The 19,934-nt window shown below is 44.8% G+C and overlaps 1 protein-coding gene across 4 annotated transcripts in view; it reads right to left on the minus strand.

The window, feature by feature from the left end:
• Nucleotides 1-819: 819 nt before the first annotated feature.
• Nucleotides 820-19,934, minus strand: part of PTH1R (parathyroid hormone 1 receptor) — a 113,030-nt gene continuing 93,915 nt past the window's right edge. For all 4 annotated transcript variants that reach the window (XM_068673178.1, XM_068673177.1, XM_068673179.1 and 1 more), the window contains 6 exons: nucleotides 13,761-13,821; nucleotides 11,622-11,688; nucleotides 8,241-8,335; nucleotides 6,157-6,298; nucleotides 4,875-4,916; nucleotides 820-4,140 (listed from right to left, as the gene is read on the minus strand). In XM_068673178.1, the coding sequence (XP_068529279.1) occupies nucleotides 3,778-4,140; nucleotides 4,875-4,916; nucleotides 6,157-6,298; nucleotides 8,241-8,335; nucleotides 11,622-11,688; nucleotides 13,761-13,821 (770 nt within the window). In that variant the 3' untranslated portion in view covers nucleotides 820-3,777. The remainder of the gene's footprint in view (nucleotides 4,141-4,874; nucleotides 4,917-6,156; nucleotides 6,299-8,240; nucleotides 8,336-11,621; nucleotides 11,689-13,760; nucleotides 13,822-19,934) is intronic.

Genomic DNA, 19,934 nt, shown 5'->3' on the forward strand with positions numbered 1-19,934 from the left:
AAGTCTTTGCCTCCTCCTAGGGTGGGTTTGTGAACGTCTCTCTACCCAAGTGTATCTCTCTATCCTTCTATCCTCCTCAATTTTTTTTTTCTTTTCCCAGGATAAGAACTATCACCCCACGGGGACTCAGACCTCTGGATGGGGATAAATTGTCCTTGAGAAGTGCCTGCATCTCCCGGTGATGGAGAAAAGTGAAGGTGACCGCACTCCAGATCCGGAGGCTTTTGGCTAAACACTGGCAGGACCACTCTGCCTGCCCTTCCAGCACAAATTCAAACTGCAAATGGTGGTTTCTTCTCTGTTTCAGAGAATCAGTGGAGGATGTCCTTGGACCCCTACCTAACAAAGCACAGCCTACGCACTCAGTCAACACTTTCTGCAATCTCAGCACTCAGCACAGGACAGATAGGAACAGACTTTGACAAATATACAGTCTGCCTCACAGTCTGTCGTGAGTTTAAAGGCAAAATTATTCCCCTGTTTTGGTATAAGCATCTTCCTTTTTTTCATGAACACTGAAACACCAAGAAAAAAGAATCTATTATGTATGATTTGCATGTGAAAAGATCAGGAAAAAATTTCTTCCCGTTGTGCATGTAATTTTTATCTCCATTTATCATCAGTTTTTAAGCATTTATTCTAAGTAATCCAGTGATGAATGCATTTCAGTTTACGAGGGGTTTTGGATTTGTTTATAAATAATTTTATGGTTTTTGCTAATTCCTTGAACTTTGCTAAGTGATTGTCAAATATTATTAATCTTGAGGTGTCTGTAACAAGCACAAGTAAACAGTGAGTCACCAGTGGGTTTTTTGGTGGTTCTTTCTTTTTTTTTTTGGTCTTTTTTTTTTTTCTTTTGCTTTGTTCCAACAGTGAAATGATGCTAAGTGATCTTTGAGCGAGAAAATCAGGAAGGTCATTGCATGTACTTGGAGGATTTAAGCACAACATACTTCTAGATGGATAGAAAGCCAGAGACAGCATACTCAATGTGCTTCTCTCTTATCGGTGGTTCAGCCACATGGGATGGTAAATATCGCAGCTGTACACATTGACAGACAACTGGTGATAACTTCTACCCCCTTTATATTCCCTCCTGAGGCCATGCCAAAATCTGTGAGGAAAAGGCAAGCAGCGAGCATGGCTGGGATGACCCAGATTTCTGCAGAGCTGGTTAGGTCTCCATGCCAAGCTTTCACTAGAGCTGACTTCTCTGGCAAGGTTACCTAACTTCTCTGTAATAGCATTGTTAGTATTGTTCCTGTGAATATTGTTGTTCATAATAGCAACAGTGACAATAAGAGAGCAGGAAAAAAAGTTTATGCTTTGAAAACCTGTCCTTTCGATAGCTGCTGATTTGGTGGTAAATGGTTATGAGGAGTTTTGACTTATTCTAATGATACAAAACAAACAGACAAAACCAAAACAAAAATAACAAACATCACAAATAAATACTGGCTTTTAAAGATTGGCTCATGTGTGTTTGCAATTGGTTGAGAGGTGCTTCAATGCCTTACAGAGGCTACCACATCCCCTACCTATCTCTTAGCCACCACACCCCTACCAGGTCCGAATCCAAAACCCAGGGATGTCAAGGGGAGGAGGTTTGTTCCTTGATTTCGCTGGGTGTTGGATCCTAACCTGAGAGGCTGTTTAAAGATGATGTGGGACACAGAAAGCAGAGTCAAGGTCTCAGCAGCTCTTCCTGACCAACTTCAGAGTTTTGGGGGAAGTTTGTCCTTAATACGTACTTAAAAGTCTCAGTGGTGAAGTGATTGGATGCATCTCAGAGGTGCTGGTTGGTGCCACCCAGCAGCATATCTAAAGGACCAGGACAGAGAATAGGTTATTTTATAGGTTCCACCTGCATCCTAAAGGACTTCTGCAAACTGCCCCAAGGCCTGTTTTCTATCCGATTTGCATAACAGTAAGGTGGAGTAAAAATGCTTCAGGTGATTGGAATTTACCAAGAAAGAAAAAAAGAAATATGAAAACAAAACAAAACAAAGCACCATGAGAGGCTGACTTTTGGACAGCTTGAACTGAATAGTGACATTATGACAGGGTCTGAAGAGAGGATCCAGGCTGGCTCAGCCAGAGTCCTTTCTTTGAGGAAGCACTTGCTGCAATAGGAAATCTGGTCATTGTTCCTAATTTTGTAGTACTGGACACTTCTCAATCATGCTTCAGAACGGTCAGAGACCCTTTGCTAATGCTCAGCTGGTGTGAAATGCCCTCAGCACATAACACAGTTGGTTAACAAAGGCTGTATCTCTTTGCCACTGATGAAGACATGAGGTGTGTCAGAAAAAGACCTTTTGGCGCACCTTGCAAAAACCTCCAGAAAGAGAAACTCTGCACAGGGACAAAATATGCCTGGTGTCTCTCTCTTGTAGGAAGCAGGTTTTTCCTTGTGCTCTTCCCTTCGGAGGCAACCCCAATAGCATTTCCTCATCTGAGCATCTCTAGGCAAACTCAATGGTTTTGGATGAAGTTTTATACTCGTTGGCACCAGCTAAGGCAGTGGCCAGGTGCACATAGGTGTGTGTGTGGCTCATTTGAATGACCCCACCATTAAGAATGGGAAAGATGCTCAGAAGGTGACCTACTAGGAGCAATCCCTGTGCTTTTTGTCCAGCAAATTTTGCCCTCGGTTCTCATGAAGGTAGGTTTGCCTGGCTGTATCCAGCATCTTATGCCTCTGGGTGAGGCAGGCAGATTTGGAGTCTTTCTCCTTGTGAGGGCATGGAGTAGTGAGAAACAAGAAATTAAGATGGGGAGAATGAGCATCAATTTAAAGATTAAAAAAATGACTGAAGCTTGTTTCCATGAGCATCCACAAACAGGGAGGGCTCATTTAGCTACCCTCTGAGCAGATTTTAGCCACACAGACACCGGCGCACAGTCTTCATTAAGGTCTTGTGAAGATCACAACCAAATTCCCCTCCCTGCCTCAGCCAGCCTGGGAGCAGTCAGGGTGGGCCTCTCTCCACTGCTGTATCTGGAAGAATGACATTTTCACACGTTTTGATAACCACATTTTCCATCCTAAAATTGCACTGGTTTCTGGCTTGCTACTGGGACTCAGGTCAGGGAAAGGAGAATACAGTTTTCAGCCTGCATCTTAGCAACATGAGCTGTTAACCCTGCCTACCCCAGAGGACCATTTTGGCAGGCAGTGGGAATACCCAAGGGAAGAACATGCCCCAGGCAGCTGGTCGTACCGACCCTTCCATGCTGAGCTCTTGGCTGCAAGAACGGGCAGCTACAGCCCCCCGAGTAGGTCTCGTGTGTGTTACCAGACAGACTTTAAGAGGAAAGAGCAAACTGAACCAAAGACGCTGGTGCCCAGGGTGGCTTTGTACCCTTGCAAGAAGATGGCACTGTACCTTTCTTGCAAGACTCTTGCTCTACTGGGTGAGACTCCCACCCTCCCAGGCTGCCCAAGCTCTCCAAGAGGTGAAAGGACCACGTGCTCCTGTGCAACCCTCCCTCGCCAACTCTCAGTATCTCTGTTCAGCAGGTAGCAAGGCCCTCGGGACAGCCCTGCCCCCATTATCACCAGGGAGACTCAGATCACTGAATATATGTGTGTGATCAACCACTGGCCACATTGGTGGCTCACTTTTTTTTTCCCATATAACTTAACCTCTCGTTCCACCGAACAGAGAAACTGTATGGAAATCCTTGGCATCTGATGCGTGGCCTGATATTCTTTTGCCCACTAAATGCTCTCCAGGAACCTTTCTCATCCTTTTGCTTCTTCTCCTCCTCTCTTTACATCACTGTCTCTCTTTCTTCTTCAACAAGTACTGTGGGTCTGTCTCCATCATAAAGCCCAGAGCCATTCAGGTACTCCTCGTCTTTGTTGTACTGCTCTGGTCCAGAAGAAGGCATGGAGTTTTCAGAAATAGAGCCATTTTTTACATAACCTGGTAAATTCCGGTGTCCATTGAGGGTCCCTGGTATAAGTCTTGTATTGAGATGGAGGGCAAGTGCCCCTCTCGTGGCTACATTTGTGATGCTGGTGTGGGAAACCATTGGTCCATAACTGTAGGTTGTGCTCCCACTTCGTGCTTTCCTTTTGAAGTCAAGTGCTAATGTCCACCTGCTCCATGACTTCTTTATTTCTGCTTGGACCTGAGATAAGAGGGGAAAAAAAAAAACATGAGTGGAAGGACAGAGGGCGATCAGCAGGATGTATTATCCACAAGGGTGGAGAAATCTTTGGAGGGTAAAATTGGAAGGAACATCTTGTGTTTATGCTGCAGGACATAAGAAACATATCTGTAGTTGCATTTCCCCTTAAAATCCATAAGCTTAGGCCCAACAAAACTTATGTTGGACCACGAAAGTAATTCCGTTCTTTGCACTGTGCATTCACTGACCACCTAGATTGTTAGCATCCAGCCACAGAGGGGATTACAGGGAACAAAGACAGCTCAAAAGCAATCTTAAAATTAAAGCATGTCACTTGAAACAGAATAAAAGGGTCAACAAAGCTTGGCCTAACAAAAGAGCTTGCTGCTTAGACAGCTATTCTATCAATCCCCTTTTATTTCTGCCACCGATCAGATATTAGGCAGCACAAAACAGCACTTGTGCTGGGAAAAGGAAAAAAAAAAGCACATTTTTTCCCCCCATTAGCTACTTCCAGTAGCTCATTTATTGATGACAGATTGATCTATATGTCTTACATGACCAAAATGAGTGTACGAACTTTCTGTGTGCATGGACAGATCTTTCAGCGAGTGAAAAACAGGGTTGCATCTCTAGACTAAGAGGGGATACACTGATGTGCATCCACCTTACCATCTGCATTTGGAATTAGTTTAATAAAGGTGAGACATAATTAAGAAGCTGATGACTCTTACCTCTCCATTGCAAAAACAGTATATGATGGCAACAAAAAATCCCTAGAAGAAAGAAGAAATAACACATTAATATTAATCTGGCAGCAGCTGAGTATCTATACCCCGCTGGAGTTGCCCAGCATCCTCGTGTTTCTCTGAAATCAGTGATGTTTATAACTTGTTTTATATGATATGGGTAGGAAACATTGCTCTGTTTAGTAGTGCATGAGGGACAGATTAACGTAGCCATTTTTTACAGACAATTCACAAAGTAAATGGACTATATAAACTCTCTGGATCGTGCTCGACCTAACACATCTATTCCCCTGCCCTGATCTTTTGCAAAGTTCCTAAGACAGCAATGAGTGCCTGGGAAGGTGGTGGGGTCTCACTCACTAGAGGTATTTAGGAACATATTGGATAAACATTTCCAGTGCTTTACATGTAGCTGATCTTGCTGCTGGACAGGAGATGGCCCTAATGGGACTCTTTCAGCCCTGATTTCAAGTGGGGCAGCCTGTACGTTGGGCAGAACTGGCTGAGGGGGAGCGGCAAAACCAGTCAGATGTGAGAAAACCATCCACATCTTTTTTGTTGGTCAATAGTTCGGCCAGATCTTGGTGAGGTCACCTGCTATTTGTTCCCTTCTGAGCCCAGCAGGAATTGTGGAAGTGCATGGATGCAAGCTTTGTCCCCACCTGCCTTACAATTTCATCTGGCAGACCCACTGTCCCCCTCCATCATCCACACTAGTTGACCATGATGATAGGTAGTTGCACGTGAGCCAAAAGTTAATCTCTGAGGGAAGAGTGGGCAGTGGCTAAAAAACACTGCTCTGCTTGTAGAGCTTTGCATATTCTTGCTGTTGTGCCTTATACAGGAGCAGTCCTATAACTGAATTTGCCTTTTACCCAAACCTTGAACTGAGGAATCCATTCACAGGGCTGAGAGACAGCTTGGGATAAGCTAATTGGAAGCTAATTTGAAACAACATGTCTCTGTGGATCTCTACCAGCTTATGTCTATCCTGGATCTACACAGATTTTGTGGGGCAAGGTATCTTTCAACAGGCTTTTTTTTTTTTTTTTTTTTTTTTTTTTCCACACACTGATCCTTTTTGCACTGTATTTTGCAAATATAAAACATACTTGTTGCTAAAATACTGTCAAATCACCTTGTGAATGAAATCTGACATGCTGTGAACACAACCCTGTTCCCAAAGAGAACACCTTGCACTCTCCTTTCCCTCCCCCCTCTGTTTAAATTCTTGTAGTTTGTCCCCATAGTTTAACAATGACAATACCTGGAAAGAGTTGAACAGCATTTCATAGTGCATTTGAACTTGCCAAAGAATCCCTGACACATCTGTGTATGGCATAGCCATGAAAACAATATAGTGAACGCCAAAGAGAGGCATAAGGACGAGGGTAGATTTCAGCAGCTTCCTGCAGGAACAAGGAAAGAGAAGACACAGAGGAAGTCAGTGGATGGGGTGAAACTCCCAGCCAGGCTGGTCCACCTCATACCTTGGGTGTCTATCATGCATAATTTTGTTATGGCTCAACATGCCCCCTTTACTAGTCCTGGAGAGCTTACATTTACACAGGCTCTATGTCCACCCACAGTTTCAAGCCATTTATTCTCTTATGGCATGAGACACAACCTAATCCATCCCCCAGCATGTCGTGATATGCTAATCTAACCCTCTTCACATGCATGTCCCCGTGAGATGTTGCTGTAGGTACTGGAGGTGAAGACACCAAGACTTCTTTCTCAGCCTCAGACCATCCACTATTCTCGGTCAGGAACATGGGGACAAGATGGAAGGATGACTGGAAAGAAATGTGCACTGTTGCTTCCAGGTCCCAGCCTCTAAATTCCCTTGCCCCTAAAGGGTGATTCTGCTTCTGAATTTAAAGACTGGACATAGTCCTAGACAGCCTAGTCCAGATGGCCTTGTTGGAGCAGAGGGACTGGACCAGATGATTTCCAGGGAGTCTGTCTCACCACAAAATTTCTGTAATTCTGCAGTTCTCTCTTCTTTTTGAGGCAAAGATCCACCCAGGGTTAGTGCCTTCTGTAGAACAGTGGAGAGGGAATTGCAGAATTATGCTAGATACCAAAGGGAAGTGGATTTCATAGTACGGGGTAAGCTGGGGGTCACCAATCCTAGGAAACGTTTTGGACTGCAGCATCCCCTGGAAAGCCCTGTTTGAAGGAGAAGCTCCATCTCAGCACAAGACCTATGTCAGGGGGTAGGAGGGAGGTAAAATGAAGCCCTGAGTGCTTGGCTGGGTTTGCTCCTGAGGGATCCAGCTTTGCCTGGAAGTGATGCTAATTGAAGGATTAAACCCGCTGCCAAGAGTTACAGCAAGTCACCAAGTGCAGGCAGTTATTGAGAAGGACGGACATCACTACCAGAAAGACCTGGTACCACCTCTGTCCAGCAACTGGAAACCACTGAGGGAATTTAGAACATTAAAAGGAACAGGCCCCATCCAAACCATAATTAATAGCAAGCTTCAGCCAGGGATAAATAAATAAATAGATAAATCAGAGCCCTGACAGGGCAGCAAAGGAAAACGGAGAGGTGTTTTCCAGCCAAATATCATTCCTGATTCAAATGAAACATCTTGTGTTTGGAGAGTGTGATGGTAGCAATGAGCTCATGGTTTGCAGCCCAAATTGCCCTGTTCTTCCCCCCTGCATGTGTCCTGCCGGTGAGTCCAGCCGAAGGGATTCGGAGAAGCCTTGGGAGCCCTCGAGCAGCCGAGGTGTCTCAGCAATCTGCTTTTTCTGTCCAGCTTTGACCATACTACAAATACCCTAAATTATCAAGAGAGAAGAGCTGGCAGAACAAAGGAAAACAAAACAAACAAGGAAAGGCCAGATTTCCAGCAAAGGTTCAGGAATCTTTTTTTTTTCTTTTTTTTTTTTTTTTCATTTCAGCAAAAGCACTGGAGCACCCGCTGAAGGGCAGATTTAACAAATAGACCAAGTTTTACAAAGCACAGGAGGGAAATAAACAGAAATAAATAAAATTGTACAAGGTTTAGGGGCTTCAACAGCACAAGCAACGCTTTTATTTTTGCACTGTTGGTTCAAGGCCAGCACAGTCACTTCCTAACTGGCTGGAGGAACTGAGCTCCTCTCTTTACTATGAGGCAGGTCCCTGGGGTTGGATTGGAGAGGTTTAGGGGAGGTTTAATCGGCTGCTGATTTATTCTGCATTATCAGGCTTAGAAGATGGTGTTCTTCTCACCTTTTTTTAAGTGTCTACAGGGTGGGTATTTTCAGCTGAACCACTCACCCTGGGCTCCCTCTGCAGTCAAAGAGGGAAAGGGGAACTTTGACTTCTCCCCAAACCGAGGAGGGTTCGTGACTCACCTGTACTGTTGTCTTGAGTCACACCTCCCTGCATTTGTCTCCCGTAGCTTGGTTGCTAGGACTCTGATAATATTGATAAAAAGAATAAAATTTACCTGGAAGAGGGAAAAACAACAACAATTAATAACTGTTAAAGGAGATGCAGCTGATGTTCACGTTGCTCAGGCTGTGCTTCCCCCAAGGTGAGTCAAGGGGCTTGTGTCTGAGCTGGAAGTGCTCCTCCTGTAGCAGGGATGAGCTCCCCTGGGAAAAACCCAGTGAATGGTGAGATTATACCAGCCTTATTTAACCAGAATGGTTGAGAGAGAAGGGAATGGCATCCTCTGGGAAGGGGTAGGCATCCCAAATGGGAACACCGACACCTGAGCTAGCCAGCCTGGGCTGCCTTGTGCATGAGTCTCTTATTGAAAAATGAGATAGGGAGAGACTGAAAGACAGCGAGGAGGTGGTGAGTAGACACCTGACAAGTGGATATAATCTCAGTATTCAAGGCAGTGATTACCAGACATTTCAAGGTTTGGACCGCAGTCAGCTCTCAGTGTTTTTCACATCATCTTTATTACTTGGCTTACAGCTCTGTACAGTGATATGGGCCATTTTTATGGCCTCATAAACCTCTTAAGCTGAGTTTGGGGTCCAGGGAGCAGAGTGAAATTCAGTTATACTGTCCCTTGCAGCCAACCTGATGTTAAGGTCCCCTCAGGCTAAGAGAAGCATTCATAAGATGATTTTACATATTTCCATGTGCAAAAGGAAAGAAGAACAAGCAACCTGCATCACGAAGAAAACACAGAGTAGACACAGCTAGATATGACAGGTCAAGAACATAGAAGGGTAAAATAACTAAAACTCCTGTTGTACGTCTATAATAAAAGTTCTCCAGAGGAGTGTGTGATGTGGACCAGACAGTAGGGACAGCAACAACGGACAGAAAAAAATATCTTCTTGCTGTACAGGGAGCCATATCTGTGAACCCAGTTGCTGAACTAAGCTCACCCAGTCCTACAGGAACATGCCCATGGTGAGGGATGTTGCAGGATGTAACTTGTAACACTGATACTTATCAGAGCTGGAAATGGGGAGATGTTTGGGGGATTCCTGGGCTTTTGAATGTCCTTATGAATGGCTTATAACCCTAGCTGCCCCTGACAAACCTGTTCTCAAGGACATGGTGAGACTACGAGAAGGCTGCACACTTCTGGGCTAATGCTGATGTCTATGGGTTTGCAGCAGTCATTTGACTTCTCAGATACCAGTGTAGCAGCATTTCAAGGAAACAAATTACCACGCCACACACAGTCTCGTAGTTTTACACCAGAAGGGACCATTAGGAACCTCTAGTTTGATCTCCTGCAAAGCACAGTCCATAAGACCTCCTTGTATTCATTTTGGTTTGAGCTACAGCAGATCTGGGTTTCAGTGTTTCCATGACGGAGATCCTACCACAACCATTGCTAAGTCGTTCCAATGGTTAATTATCCCCACTGTTAAAACAAGTAGCTCCCTGAGCAGCTGAACGTACACGGCCTGGTTTGCTATGGCTTTGTCTTCTGTGGTTGGATTCTTTCTCCTTTAACGAGGTGCAAGTTCGTTTCGAACAGCTCTCCTCTGTGTTAAAAAGGGGTAAGGTCACACTACGCCCTTTCCAGTGAAGGGGCATTGGTAGAATTTCTCTCCAGTATCTATTTGACTGTTTTCATGAGGTCTGTGGGATTTTAACATCTATGCAACTCCATTCCCTTAGTTACATTTGGTTGGAATTTACTGACTGGCACAAGAGTTGTAAGGGAGGGATGGATAGACCGACAGGCAGAGAAGCACACAGCCTGGGGCATATAACTCATTTTCATTGGAAACCAATGTTAGAAAAAGGAATAAAAAAAAAATAAAAAAATAATAAAAAAAAGCAGTTTTTTTTTTCTCATATGAGTTTTTCTAGCTTTAAAGTCTCAACTGTGGTATCTTCTACATTTGTCTACTAAATTGAAGATATCCAGCCTTATCATAGTGAGGAGGGAAACTCCTGTGACTTTTCCTGAAACATGTGCTAAGGTTTAAAAGAAATCCAGACAACTGAATAAAATCAGTTAGTAACATAGAGGAGGGATTTTAAGCCCCTCAGCCTTCAAATTCTCTGCAAGTACATCCAGAAAATGCATAACTTAGTCCAGCAACATATGACCAGCCAGTGTGGGAATTGAAAAGGCAGCCAAGTGAACAATATGAACCCACAGAAATTAAACAGAAACAACCCACAGAATATTTTTGCATGATAAATAGCTGCATTTGCAAATAGCCAAGGTACAAGCAGAGCAGAGCCTCATGGAGAAACATTATTTTTACAAGGGCAAGCCTCAATTGAGCTCTTTCTCCTCTGCTAATTGGGCTTTAAATTAAATGCAATGGGGTTGCTGGCATTCGTCTCATTGAACTATCTGAACTTTCTTCTCCATCCTACTATTTTGTTTCCAATGACCACACTGTGGGCTTGGTGATTCGTTTCTTCCAAGGTACAGAATTGATTACTAGGGCCAGGTGGAGAATTTCCACCAAAAGGAAATTCTGAAGAAGAAAAAACCCCATCAAATCCAAAGTAGCTCACCTAATCACACATATGATCACATTTACCTCAGAAACTTTCCTGGTGTTTATATGCAGATGGACTGACTTTCTTCTCACCCACACTGATCATCTTCCAAGGCCTCCTGATTTGTGAGTCAGTGCAAAGTACACAGAGCTTAATGCAAAACCCTCTGAAGACTATAAAGAGATTCTTACTGACTCCGCTCAGCTACTCATGGATGTACATAATGGGGAGCTAGGATATGTGGGTGGGGAAAAGCTCTTTTACTTGCACTTACCCAACTATCAGAAGATGGAATAATGGAGAACCATAGGGAAAGACAGAAGGAGGAACAAGGGTAATGACTGAAAACTGCGAAAACAACTTCTCAAGCTAATTAGGACCCAGTTCAAGCAAACACGCGACCCACCAAATGCCCCTGATGAACTTAATAACAGTGCTTCCCAGTGCAGATGCATGGTAAGAATGTGTTAAGACCCCTGGGGGTTTTCAGTATCGCATGGGTCATCAATATTATATTGAATATTTGTTTCGCTAATGATTTTAGGGTCTTAGGTTGTGCCATCTTTCTCTCCTAAGCAAAACAAAACTGCACATAACTCCACTGCTGTACACAGCTATTGAACTTATAGACAGGTCAAAAATAAGGCCCTTAAACTGGAGATTCTGAGACTCCACACCTACGGCAGGAGCTGTGCTAAGAAGGTAATTAGAGCAGGGTAGCCTGGCCCCACTCTCTGCACTGTGCCTGTACCATCAAATGCAGCCTCCCACCGTTGCAGTCAGCCCGTACTCACCACGATAGCTGCCAGGATGGGCACCTGAATAATCCATTTTAAATTGCCAGCACTCAAGTCCCAACACCTGAGAAGAGATTGAGATCCCATTAGGAAATCATTGGTTATAAGGAGCAACAGACTCGCTGTCTCCTTGGGTAAATCCACCCTCGAAGGATGGGATTCCTCCAAAGCCTGCTGGGTTGGAAAGACCTTGATCTAACCTTGCTTTCAGCCCTCATGGCTCCAAAGGAGCCCTTTTTCCTGCTGTTACACCATTCAGAAGTGAAACCCCTGCTAAATGCATTTAACGTTATGCTCTCCAGATGGTGGAACAGCTCTTTCCACAGTCATCAAGACCTGTCCCTTCTGGGCAGGAACCCACCCTTTTCCACTTCTTCTTCATCTCTTTAAGAGAAAAAACTACACGAAAAGTATTCTGGTTTTCATGAAAACAAGAGAGGCTGTGCTGGGTTTTGCACTGGCTGAAATAGTTTAATGCTACCCCTTGGAATAAGCCTGCACAACTTTGCCTGGGGATCAGTTCTGTCCGAGTATGTGGTAGTATGGATAATTCTGTTTTTCTACATTCAGATCCTGTTCTTCCTTCATCCCTGCAGTCACACCAAGACCCAGACATGCCCCATAAAAGCCTTTATCTTCTTTTCATCTCCAGCCCTTATCCGAGTGAGGACTGAAAGGGCAAACTGTTGGTGGCATGGATGTTCATCTATGGTCCTCCATCTGCTGATGAGGGGCTGGACGCTATTTCCTCCCAGGCATTTCCAGCAGCCATGGAATAAGGTCACTCAGTGTTAATTACTCTGTTTGAATTCTCTCCAACCACAGAGAGAGGACTGCCACAGGCCTTTCTTTATCTGAGCCAGACAGCCCCCACATGGCAGCTGCAGTTTTCATTTCGTGGGCCAAACTGCCCAGGCAACTCTTCAAGGAAAGCGAGACAGGGGCAGAGAAACCACCAGTGCTGACTGAAGGGCTGTACGAGGATGAGCCTGAGCCAATGCAGATGCGTCATCCTCCACTAGCTGTGCTACCAGGTCCTTCTGAGCCCAGAGCTTGGCTTTTTCCCCTTTGCAAAGCAGTCTCTTCCTAGGCAAAGTCATTGGAAAAGTTGCCTGGGACCCCCAGTTTTTTGATGGCACATTGTGTGTAGGAGAAACCTGCCTTGTGGTCAATGTTGGGCTGTTTGGAGGCAAACACGGTTGTGTTGGGCTTGAAGATTTGATGCTATGGATGCTTCCTTCAGCTTGATGCAAGAATAGTTGGCCTCGGGGTGTTTGTATAGGACCAAAGAAACAGCTGATTCAGCATCCTATTTCTACAGTAGCCAGAAAGTGATATTTAAGGAGAAACAGACAAGGAGGTAGTAACATTTTTCCAGAATATTCTTCCAACAATCTGCAGTTCAGGAGGGGTTCCTGAGCCAGAACATTACTATTTAATACGTCTGGAAGAATTTATCTCTCATGAGTTTGTACAAGTGTTTTTTAATCCTAAGGACATGCTGGCACCCACACTTCGTGCAGCGAGGAGTTTCTGCTTCACCCCTCCTCAGTGTGGAGGCATCTCCTGTGGCTGTGCTGAACCTGCTACCCCCAGCTTCATGCAGGGCTTTCCAGCTCTGCTACTAGAAGAAGCAGGCAATGACTGATCTCTACCCATGTTCTGCAGGGCATTCCTTCATGATTCAATTCCTGCCCCTGCCTGGCTGTGAAACATCTCCTTCAGCCCCAGGGATAACAGCTGTAGGTGTTCACATTATTAATTTCTGTAAAATGAAAGTAAAGCCAGAAAAGTTGAACCCATTTTAACCTTCACCCCCGACAGAAAAAAAAAGAAGAGAAGAGAAGAGAAGAGAAGAGAAGAGAAGAGAAGAGAAGAGAAGAGAAGAGAAGAGAAGAGAAGAGAAGAGAAGAGAAGAGAAGAGAAGAGAAGAGAAGAGAAGAGAAGAGAAGAGAAGAGAAGAGAAGAGAAGAGAAGAGAAGAGAAGAGAAGAGTTGCTAATTTCATAGTAGGAATTAATTCTGGCTTTCTCTGGTTCTTTTTATCCTTGTGATACACCCACAAAGTCACCTATGCCAGAAGCCCCACGAAGGCATCACAGGTGAAAGAAAGAAAAGGAAACCCAACAGGACTTACTCTGTGTCGGCTAGAGTGGCTCTCACGCTGGCCCACGCTGTAACAAATACAGCAGGGAGACCTGCAAAGAAACACAGATCAATGGGGTGAGCAGGGGAATTAGAGGACTCTGATAGCATAAGCCCAATTGGAGAAGGATAGGGGAATGCAGAAGAAGGAGTTTTTAAATATTCAAGCATAATTTGGACCATTAAAGCCTGAGCTTGGTGTTTTTACTTCTTCTGTGGTCCAAGCACTGTAATGGTAAACCAAGGATCGGAAGGGAACATTTTATGGAGGCCAAATGACATGGCCTGGACATGTCCACCCTACTAGCTTGTTTTGCTTAAGCTTAAGCTATATTCTAAGCCATGCCTGGAGATGCCCCGTTGATCTGGGGTCAATGGACCCAACGTGAGTCATGGATTTAGGATAAATGGTCACATTCCTGTACCTAAGTTATGGCATTGCTGTACGGAGACATAGCCTGTATGGCCTGAACCTGCGTGACCGCTGCTTGCTCTACATAAATGATTCAACTCAAAGCAGAGATGGGGTTTGTATAGCGCATTTTTCCCAACATATTTGTTCCTTTCCTTTGGATTCAGGGAATGGTGGACCTAGAATTGGGCTCAGACTGTACCACCCTGAAAATGGCCTTGAGTATGCCAGAAAGTTGCATTGAATCCAGAACACCTTGGTGGCAGCAACGAAACAGGGTCTGGGCATGCCTTTTGCAACTTTCCATGTTCACACATTGTTTAATTGTCAGGTAGCTCCCAACCATCTCAGAAACCTCTCTTTGTGGTTCAAGCCATCCATTTTGGGGAGAGAAGTGGTGTGGAAGGAGAGCAAAGCTGGATAAGTGTAAGCTGTGCCATCACCCCAGTTGGCCTCTAGGCTGGGAAAACAAATTCTGACCCATTTAATTTACAGGAATTGATGTGGCATGTAGAGTGAACTCACCTATGGGCCTTAACCAAGCCCCTGAAAGAACTGCGCTGCCCTATGCCCTATGTACACCACTGATATTTTTTAAGAGGCGCCAAGGCAGTGCCTGGCTGATATTTTGGCTAGAGCAGTAAGAAGTAGAAATGAGCTGAAGGAGGAGATTTTGGAGGGAAAAATTAATGTCTTTTTTTTTTTTTTTTTTTTTTTTTTTTTTTGGAATGAAAGGTCAAGGGCTCTTTCATAGGTCCTAACTCTCTACAAATTTTTCTTTACTCCATTTTGATTTTTTCTGGCCTGGATGGATAAAAAACTCTGTTAAGTGTGAGAAACTTGCTGCATGAAGCAGACAAATGCTGGAATTCAGCGTAATACTTGCAAAATGCTCTAGCCCAAGGTTCACTCCCAAAGGAACCATCCTCATTTTAGCACAGTTACACTGGGCATCGTCTTTTCCCTGCAAAAAGTAAGAGAATCACCAATATCCAAATGCAATCTTCTATTTATTTTTTTAGGGTCCGGTTCTGCTTTATTTGTACAACTGAGTCCCCTACTGGCTTCCCTTAAAAGGCAGGATCAAATCCACAGTAGCTTCCACAAATTCCAGAAGAATAACCCCTTTCAGGTGAAAAAAAAAAATTAAAAAATAAATAAAGGCGACATTTATCACCGATGACTGTAAATATGCTGTTCACAGTCTAAGCTCATTGGGGCTCGGCGTGCATAAGCACACGCTTAACTTTCAGCATGCACTTAAGTCTCATTAGAGTGCTTAAAGGCTTTCCTGACCATGGACGCTTTCCTGAGCTGGGGTGTGGGGCAGGGACGCCTGTCTCGTACACACATGGACAACGGGGCCGTTATCTTGCTTGGAACCTTTAAATGCCACGGTAATATAAGAAAGCATAAATAATTAAACACAGAGCCTCACTCAGGACCAGCACTGCCTACAAAGATACATTTATAAGGAATGCACCCTGCTTCACAATCCCCTGCAATGGCTGGCACTGGATAGAAAATACTTAACCTATTGCACCGGGAGCCCATGAGCGTGCTGAAGCTGAGGGCTTGGGGAAGGTGATGATTTATTGCAACAAGCACCATCTATATCCTTCCCACTGCTAATCACCCATCTATGAAAAATACGTGCGTGCTGCGAACGACTGGCAGAGCTACCCGAGGCTCAGATGCTGTAACTACTGATAGCAGCACTCACATTCCCCTTTGCACCCTCTGCCTTCAGAGGCTCGGGTGCCTGCTGCCTGCCCATAGGCGGTGGATGTTCACCCGTTATGGTGAAGCTGTAATTTTGAAAGATGGATTGTTTCAGAGATTTGGATGCGTTTGACACATACTTGTTCCTCCCTAGCCTGTCCTGTATTTCAGAAAAGACACCATTCCCATTCCTATTAATGCTGTGTTGTGTTAGAGGTTCCTAGCAACAATAACACATAGAGGAGAAAATAATTATATCTATGCATGTATTTATTCTGCAACTGCCACCTCACTCTGTGCAGGCAAGCTTAGGAAAAGGATCCTTGACATTTTCTGCAAAACACACAAAATGAATTCCTGGCACCAGTTTTATTGCTACGTTTGTCTTTCTGTCTCTCTAGCGTGCTTCTCATTTTCAGTGTGAACAGTCATAAATATTCTTAAATTTACGGAACGTGGAATGAATCCTCCCCCTCCCCTTTCCTCTGCCCCATTTTTAGATTCTCTCTCCTTCAGTGCAACATGCAGAGCTTGGGCCTCCAGGTGATTTTTAGAATTCAGCTTTTTCCTCCCCCTCTGGTAAACCAGTCTGTCGAAGGCAGGGTCAGGAGGCTTAACGTTCCCTCCAGCATCTCTTTTACTTTCAGAGGGTGATGACTGGCTTTTTGGTGTCTCCACGTGAAAGCGATGCCCTGAGATGGACAATACTACTGCTGAGCACTCACAGTAACCATTGATGGGAGAGCCATTAACCAAAAAACCTCAAAGTTAGACACGTAAAGATACAAACAGGCAGATGCCCGAGAGGACGCAGCTCCTCTTGTGATTAAATGCATCTGGCCAACCTGCCAAAAAAAGAAAAGCAAGCCTCCAAAAAATCCCATGACCTCCTAGGTGGTTGTGTGTGCAGAGGGGTGCGGGTGCAGGTGGGCGCATGCTCGTCCTCCCCCAAATGGTGTGCGCAAAACCAGCGTGATGCAGGACAAACCCCGCGGGGCGGCGATGCCGTGAGCGACTTCTACAGAATCCACATTGTATGCGCTGTGCATTTCCAGTCGTTACACACAGTGTGTACAATGCAGGTGCTATAAAGTCAGGCGTGGAAAGGGAGGTGGTGAAGTCGCCATCCCCGGGGGTGTTTAAAAGCCGTGCGGGTGTGCTGCCTAGGGACGTGGTTTGGTGGCGGGGTTGGGAATGGTTGGACTTGATGATCTTAAGGGTCTTCAACCGAAATGATTCTATGGTCCTGTCATCACCCTATCAGACAGCAAAAGTGCAAATCTCAAGCTGCACAAATTCGGGTGTCCATCCCAGCCCCTGCTCTGCTCTGCCACCTTCCTTGCACACGTGTCCTGGCACGTGGAGAAGTGCCGTTTGTGCATGTGTCAAAGCTGTGAGTTAGAGAGGCAGTTGCAAAGCGCCTGCTAGGAGAAGAAAGCTCATGAATAAAGACCTTATGTAGGGCTGGAGAAATCTGGTCTCCGTTCCCTGCTATTTGAACACCTCTGAGTTTACAGGGAGTGTTTTTTCAGCCCCTCTCTGTCACAGTTTCCTCGTATCAAATGGGACCAATAACACTTACATACACCTCTTGCCCTGTTAGGTAGGAATGCTTTCAGGCAAGGATGATTTCTTCATAGATTACCACGCGGGGCTTCCCACCACGGGTTTTTGGACCTGAGACACCTCTGACAATAACACGTGGATCTGTTTGTCTCGTTCAGGTCTCCCTGCAATGCTCATTTGCACCGTAGCTGAAAGTCAGTGCGGTCCAGCCGGGGGAATTAACGCGGTGTGAAGGAAAAATGCCAGTGGAATCAGCTTGGGTTTTCTGGCTATTGGTCATGCTTCTTAGACTTCCTTCATAAAACAGCTGCAAGGAACTTGAAGTCTGCTGGGGAATTTATTGTTGCCCATAATACCATTATTTATTTATTTTTGTTGGGTGCTGGCAAGGAACAAGTTCCTGTCTGTCATCGGTGCCTCCTCTGCAACTGCAAGAAGGGCGCTGCGGACTTGCACGGAGCCCTGCTCCTTTGTGCCAGTGAGGATGTGGACTGAAAAAACTCAGCCGAAATCTTTGGGTCTGACATCAGAATAACTGTATGTACTGGTTTCCGCTGGAAATAAGCTGCTGCAGGGTGACTTTTGCTTCCCCCACGTTGGAAATTTCCAGGCAGGATAAATCCTCCCTTGTTTATTGTTACACAAGTAAAAAATAAAATAAAAAAATTAAAAAAAATCCCAGCTTTTGGGGCAAATGTCTTTTCTCTACCTATGTGGAATGTCATAATTATTTATCACTCATTCCCTGTCATTCATTGCTGTGGTATGGGCAGGATCCAGTGCCCACTGCAGGGAACTGGAGTTTTTCCACTGACTCCAGTGGGTCTTGGATTGGGTTGCCCTTTCCAGTGCCCAAAAGCTATCAAAGCAATACGTCTGTGCGGGTGTGTGTGTGTACATTATCATGCTAATCAAAACAAAGCAAAAACAAATGCAACTGGAGGGATCCTATGTTCTCATTCCAGAGGAATTTAAATTAAGCAGCCTCAAACTTTTGGAAGCACACAGATGATTGGTGTTGTGACAGGTGTGACTTCAGCTTTGTGGTTGCTCTGATAAAATGATTATACTCTGGCAGCGGTTGGAAGAATTAATGAGAGGAACCCATGCCTGTTAGACTGTTTTCCTTTGGCTGCATTACGAGCAGCATCAAGTTGGTTTTTCTTGTTAAACATATGGCATTATTTTTCAACTGCTTCTCTCTCTTCCAGAATTTGCTCTGGGGAATTGCTTCCTGAAGTCTGCTCCATACAGCGCAGTGCCATTTTCTGAGGAGCACATTTTATGTAGCTTGAAACTTTGGAAGAGGGTGTGGATTTTTGCTTGTTGATTTATTTTATTTTTATTTTTATTTTTTTGCTGGTTTGTTTTAAAGAGCTGATATCTAAATTCTTTTCTCTCACTGCAGCCGAGGTAACAAAGTCTCTGTCTTTAGAATATCTCTTTTTATTTATTTTCCCCCCAAACCTACTGGCCGGTGGGGACTTGACTCTACCTGAGAGATGGATGCCCACTTCGGGACTGACTTTACACCTCCTGTCCTTGTCACAGGGCAGCACCAGCAGTTTTTGTCCTGTGCACCAGCTGAACATGAGGTTAGAAAGGAGCTTTTGGTCCCCTGCTGCCCCATAAGCAGAGTGTGGAAGGAAAAAAGCAGGAGAGAGTCCTGCAGGCTGGACTGCCCTGGATTGATGAATCACTTGCATGTTCTCACAAACAAAAAAAGTGCAATTCTCTATAAACTCACATTTACATTATCATCTGGCTTGCTTGGGGACACTGGCTATGTACAGTGGCAAAGCACGATAGTAGCCTGCCATCCATTTCCTGGAGCCCTAGTATTTCTTCATGCAACATATCTAGACTTTCTATGTCCAAAGGTTTTTCCCAGACTGTGGGTACCTATGCCCCGGTTGTCCAAACCTTTGATTGTACCATGGGTCACTCAGCACCCAAAAACTTGTTTTTTTTTTCTTCTGGAAGAAGACATGCCCTGGAATGGGGGTGATGTGGTGCACTCATTAATCTTGCCCTAAAATGCAGTCAGGATGTGGCCAGGTGCATTTTGGACTTGGAAGCTGGGAAGAGCTCCTGGGCCATATGGTTTAGAGGTAACCATCGATGCCTCTGAGCAGGTTTTTCCTGCTGTAAGCTCCTTTGTAGACCTACACCCCATTATTCATAGTTACGTCCTCGAGGATCATCTAATATGTTTCCTGCTCTCCCTTCCAGTCCACATGCTTCAGACAACCGTGGGCAGTGTTTTTATTGTCCTCAGCCTACCAGCACCTCATAACGGCTTGCAAGCCAAAGCTGATGCCAGAAGTGAACAAAAAGCACATTCTCGTCTGAAATGCCTGTGCCCACAACGCCTCCCACTAATGAGCACCCCCTCTGCACCCACTTCCCCCCCCTTTCTCTCTACTCCTTGAAAAGATGCCTGGGTTAAAAGAAAAAAAAAGGAAG

The sequence above is a fragment of the Anas acuta genome, chromosome 2 (genome assembly GCF_963932015.1).
Source record: "Anas acuta chromosome 2, bAnaAcu1.1, whole genome shotgun sequence".
Lineage (NCBI taxonomy): Eukaryota > Metazoa > Chordata > Aves > Anseriformes > Anatidae > Anas > Anas acuta.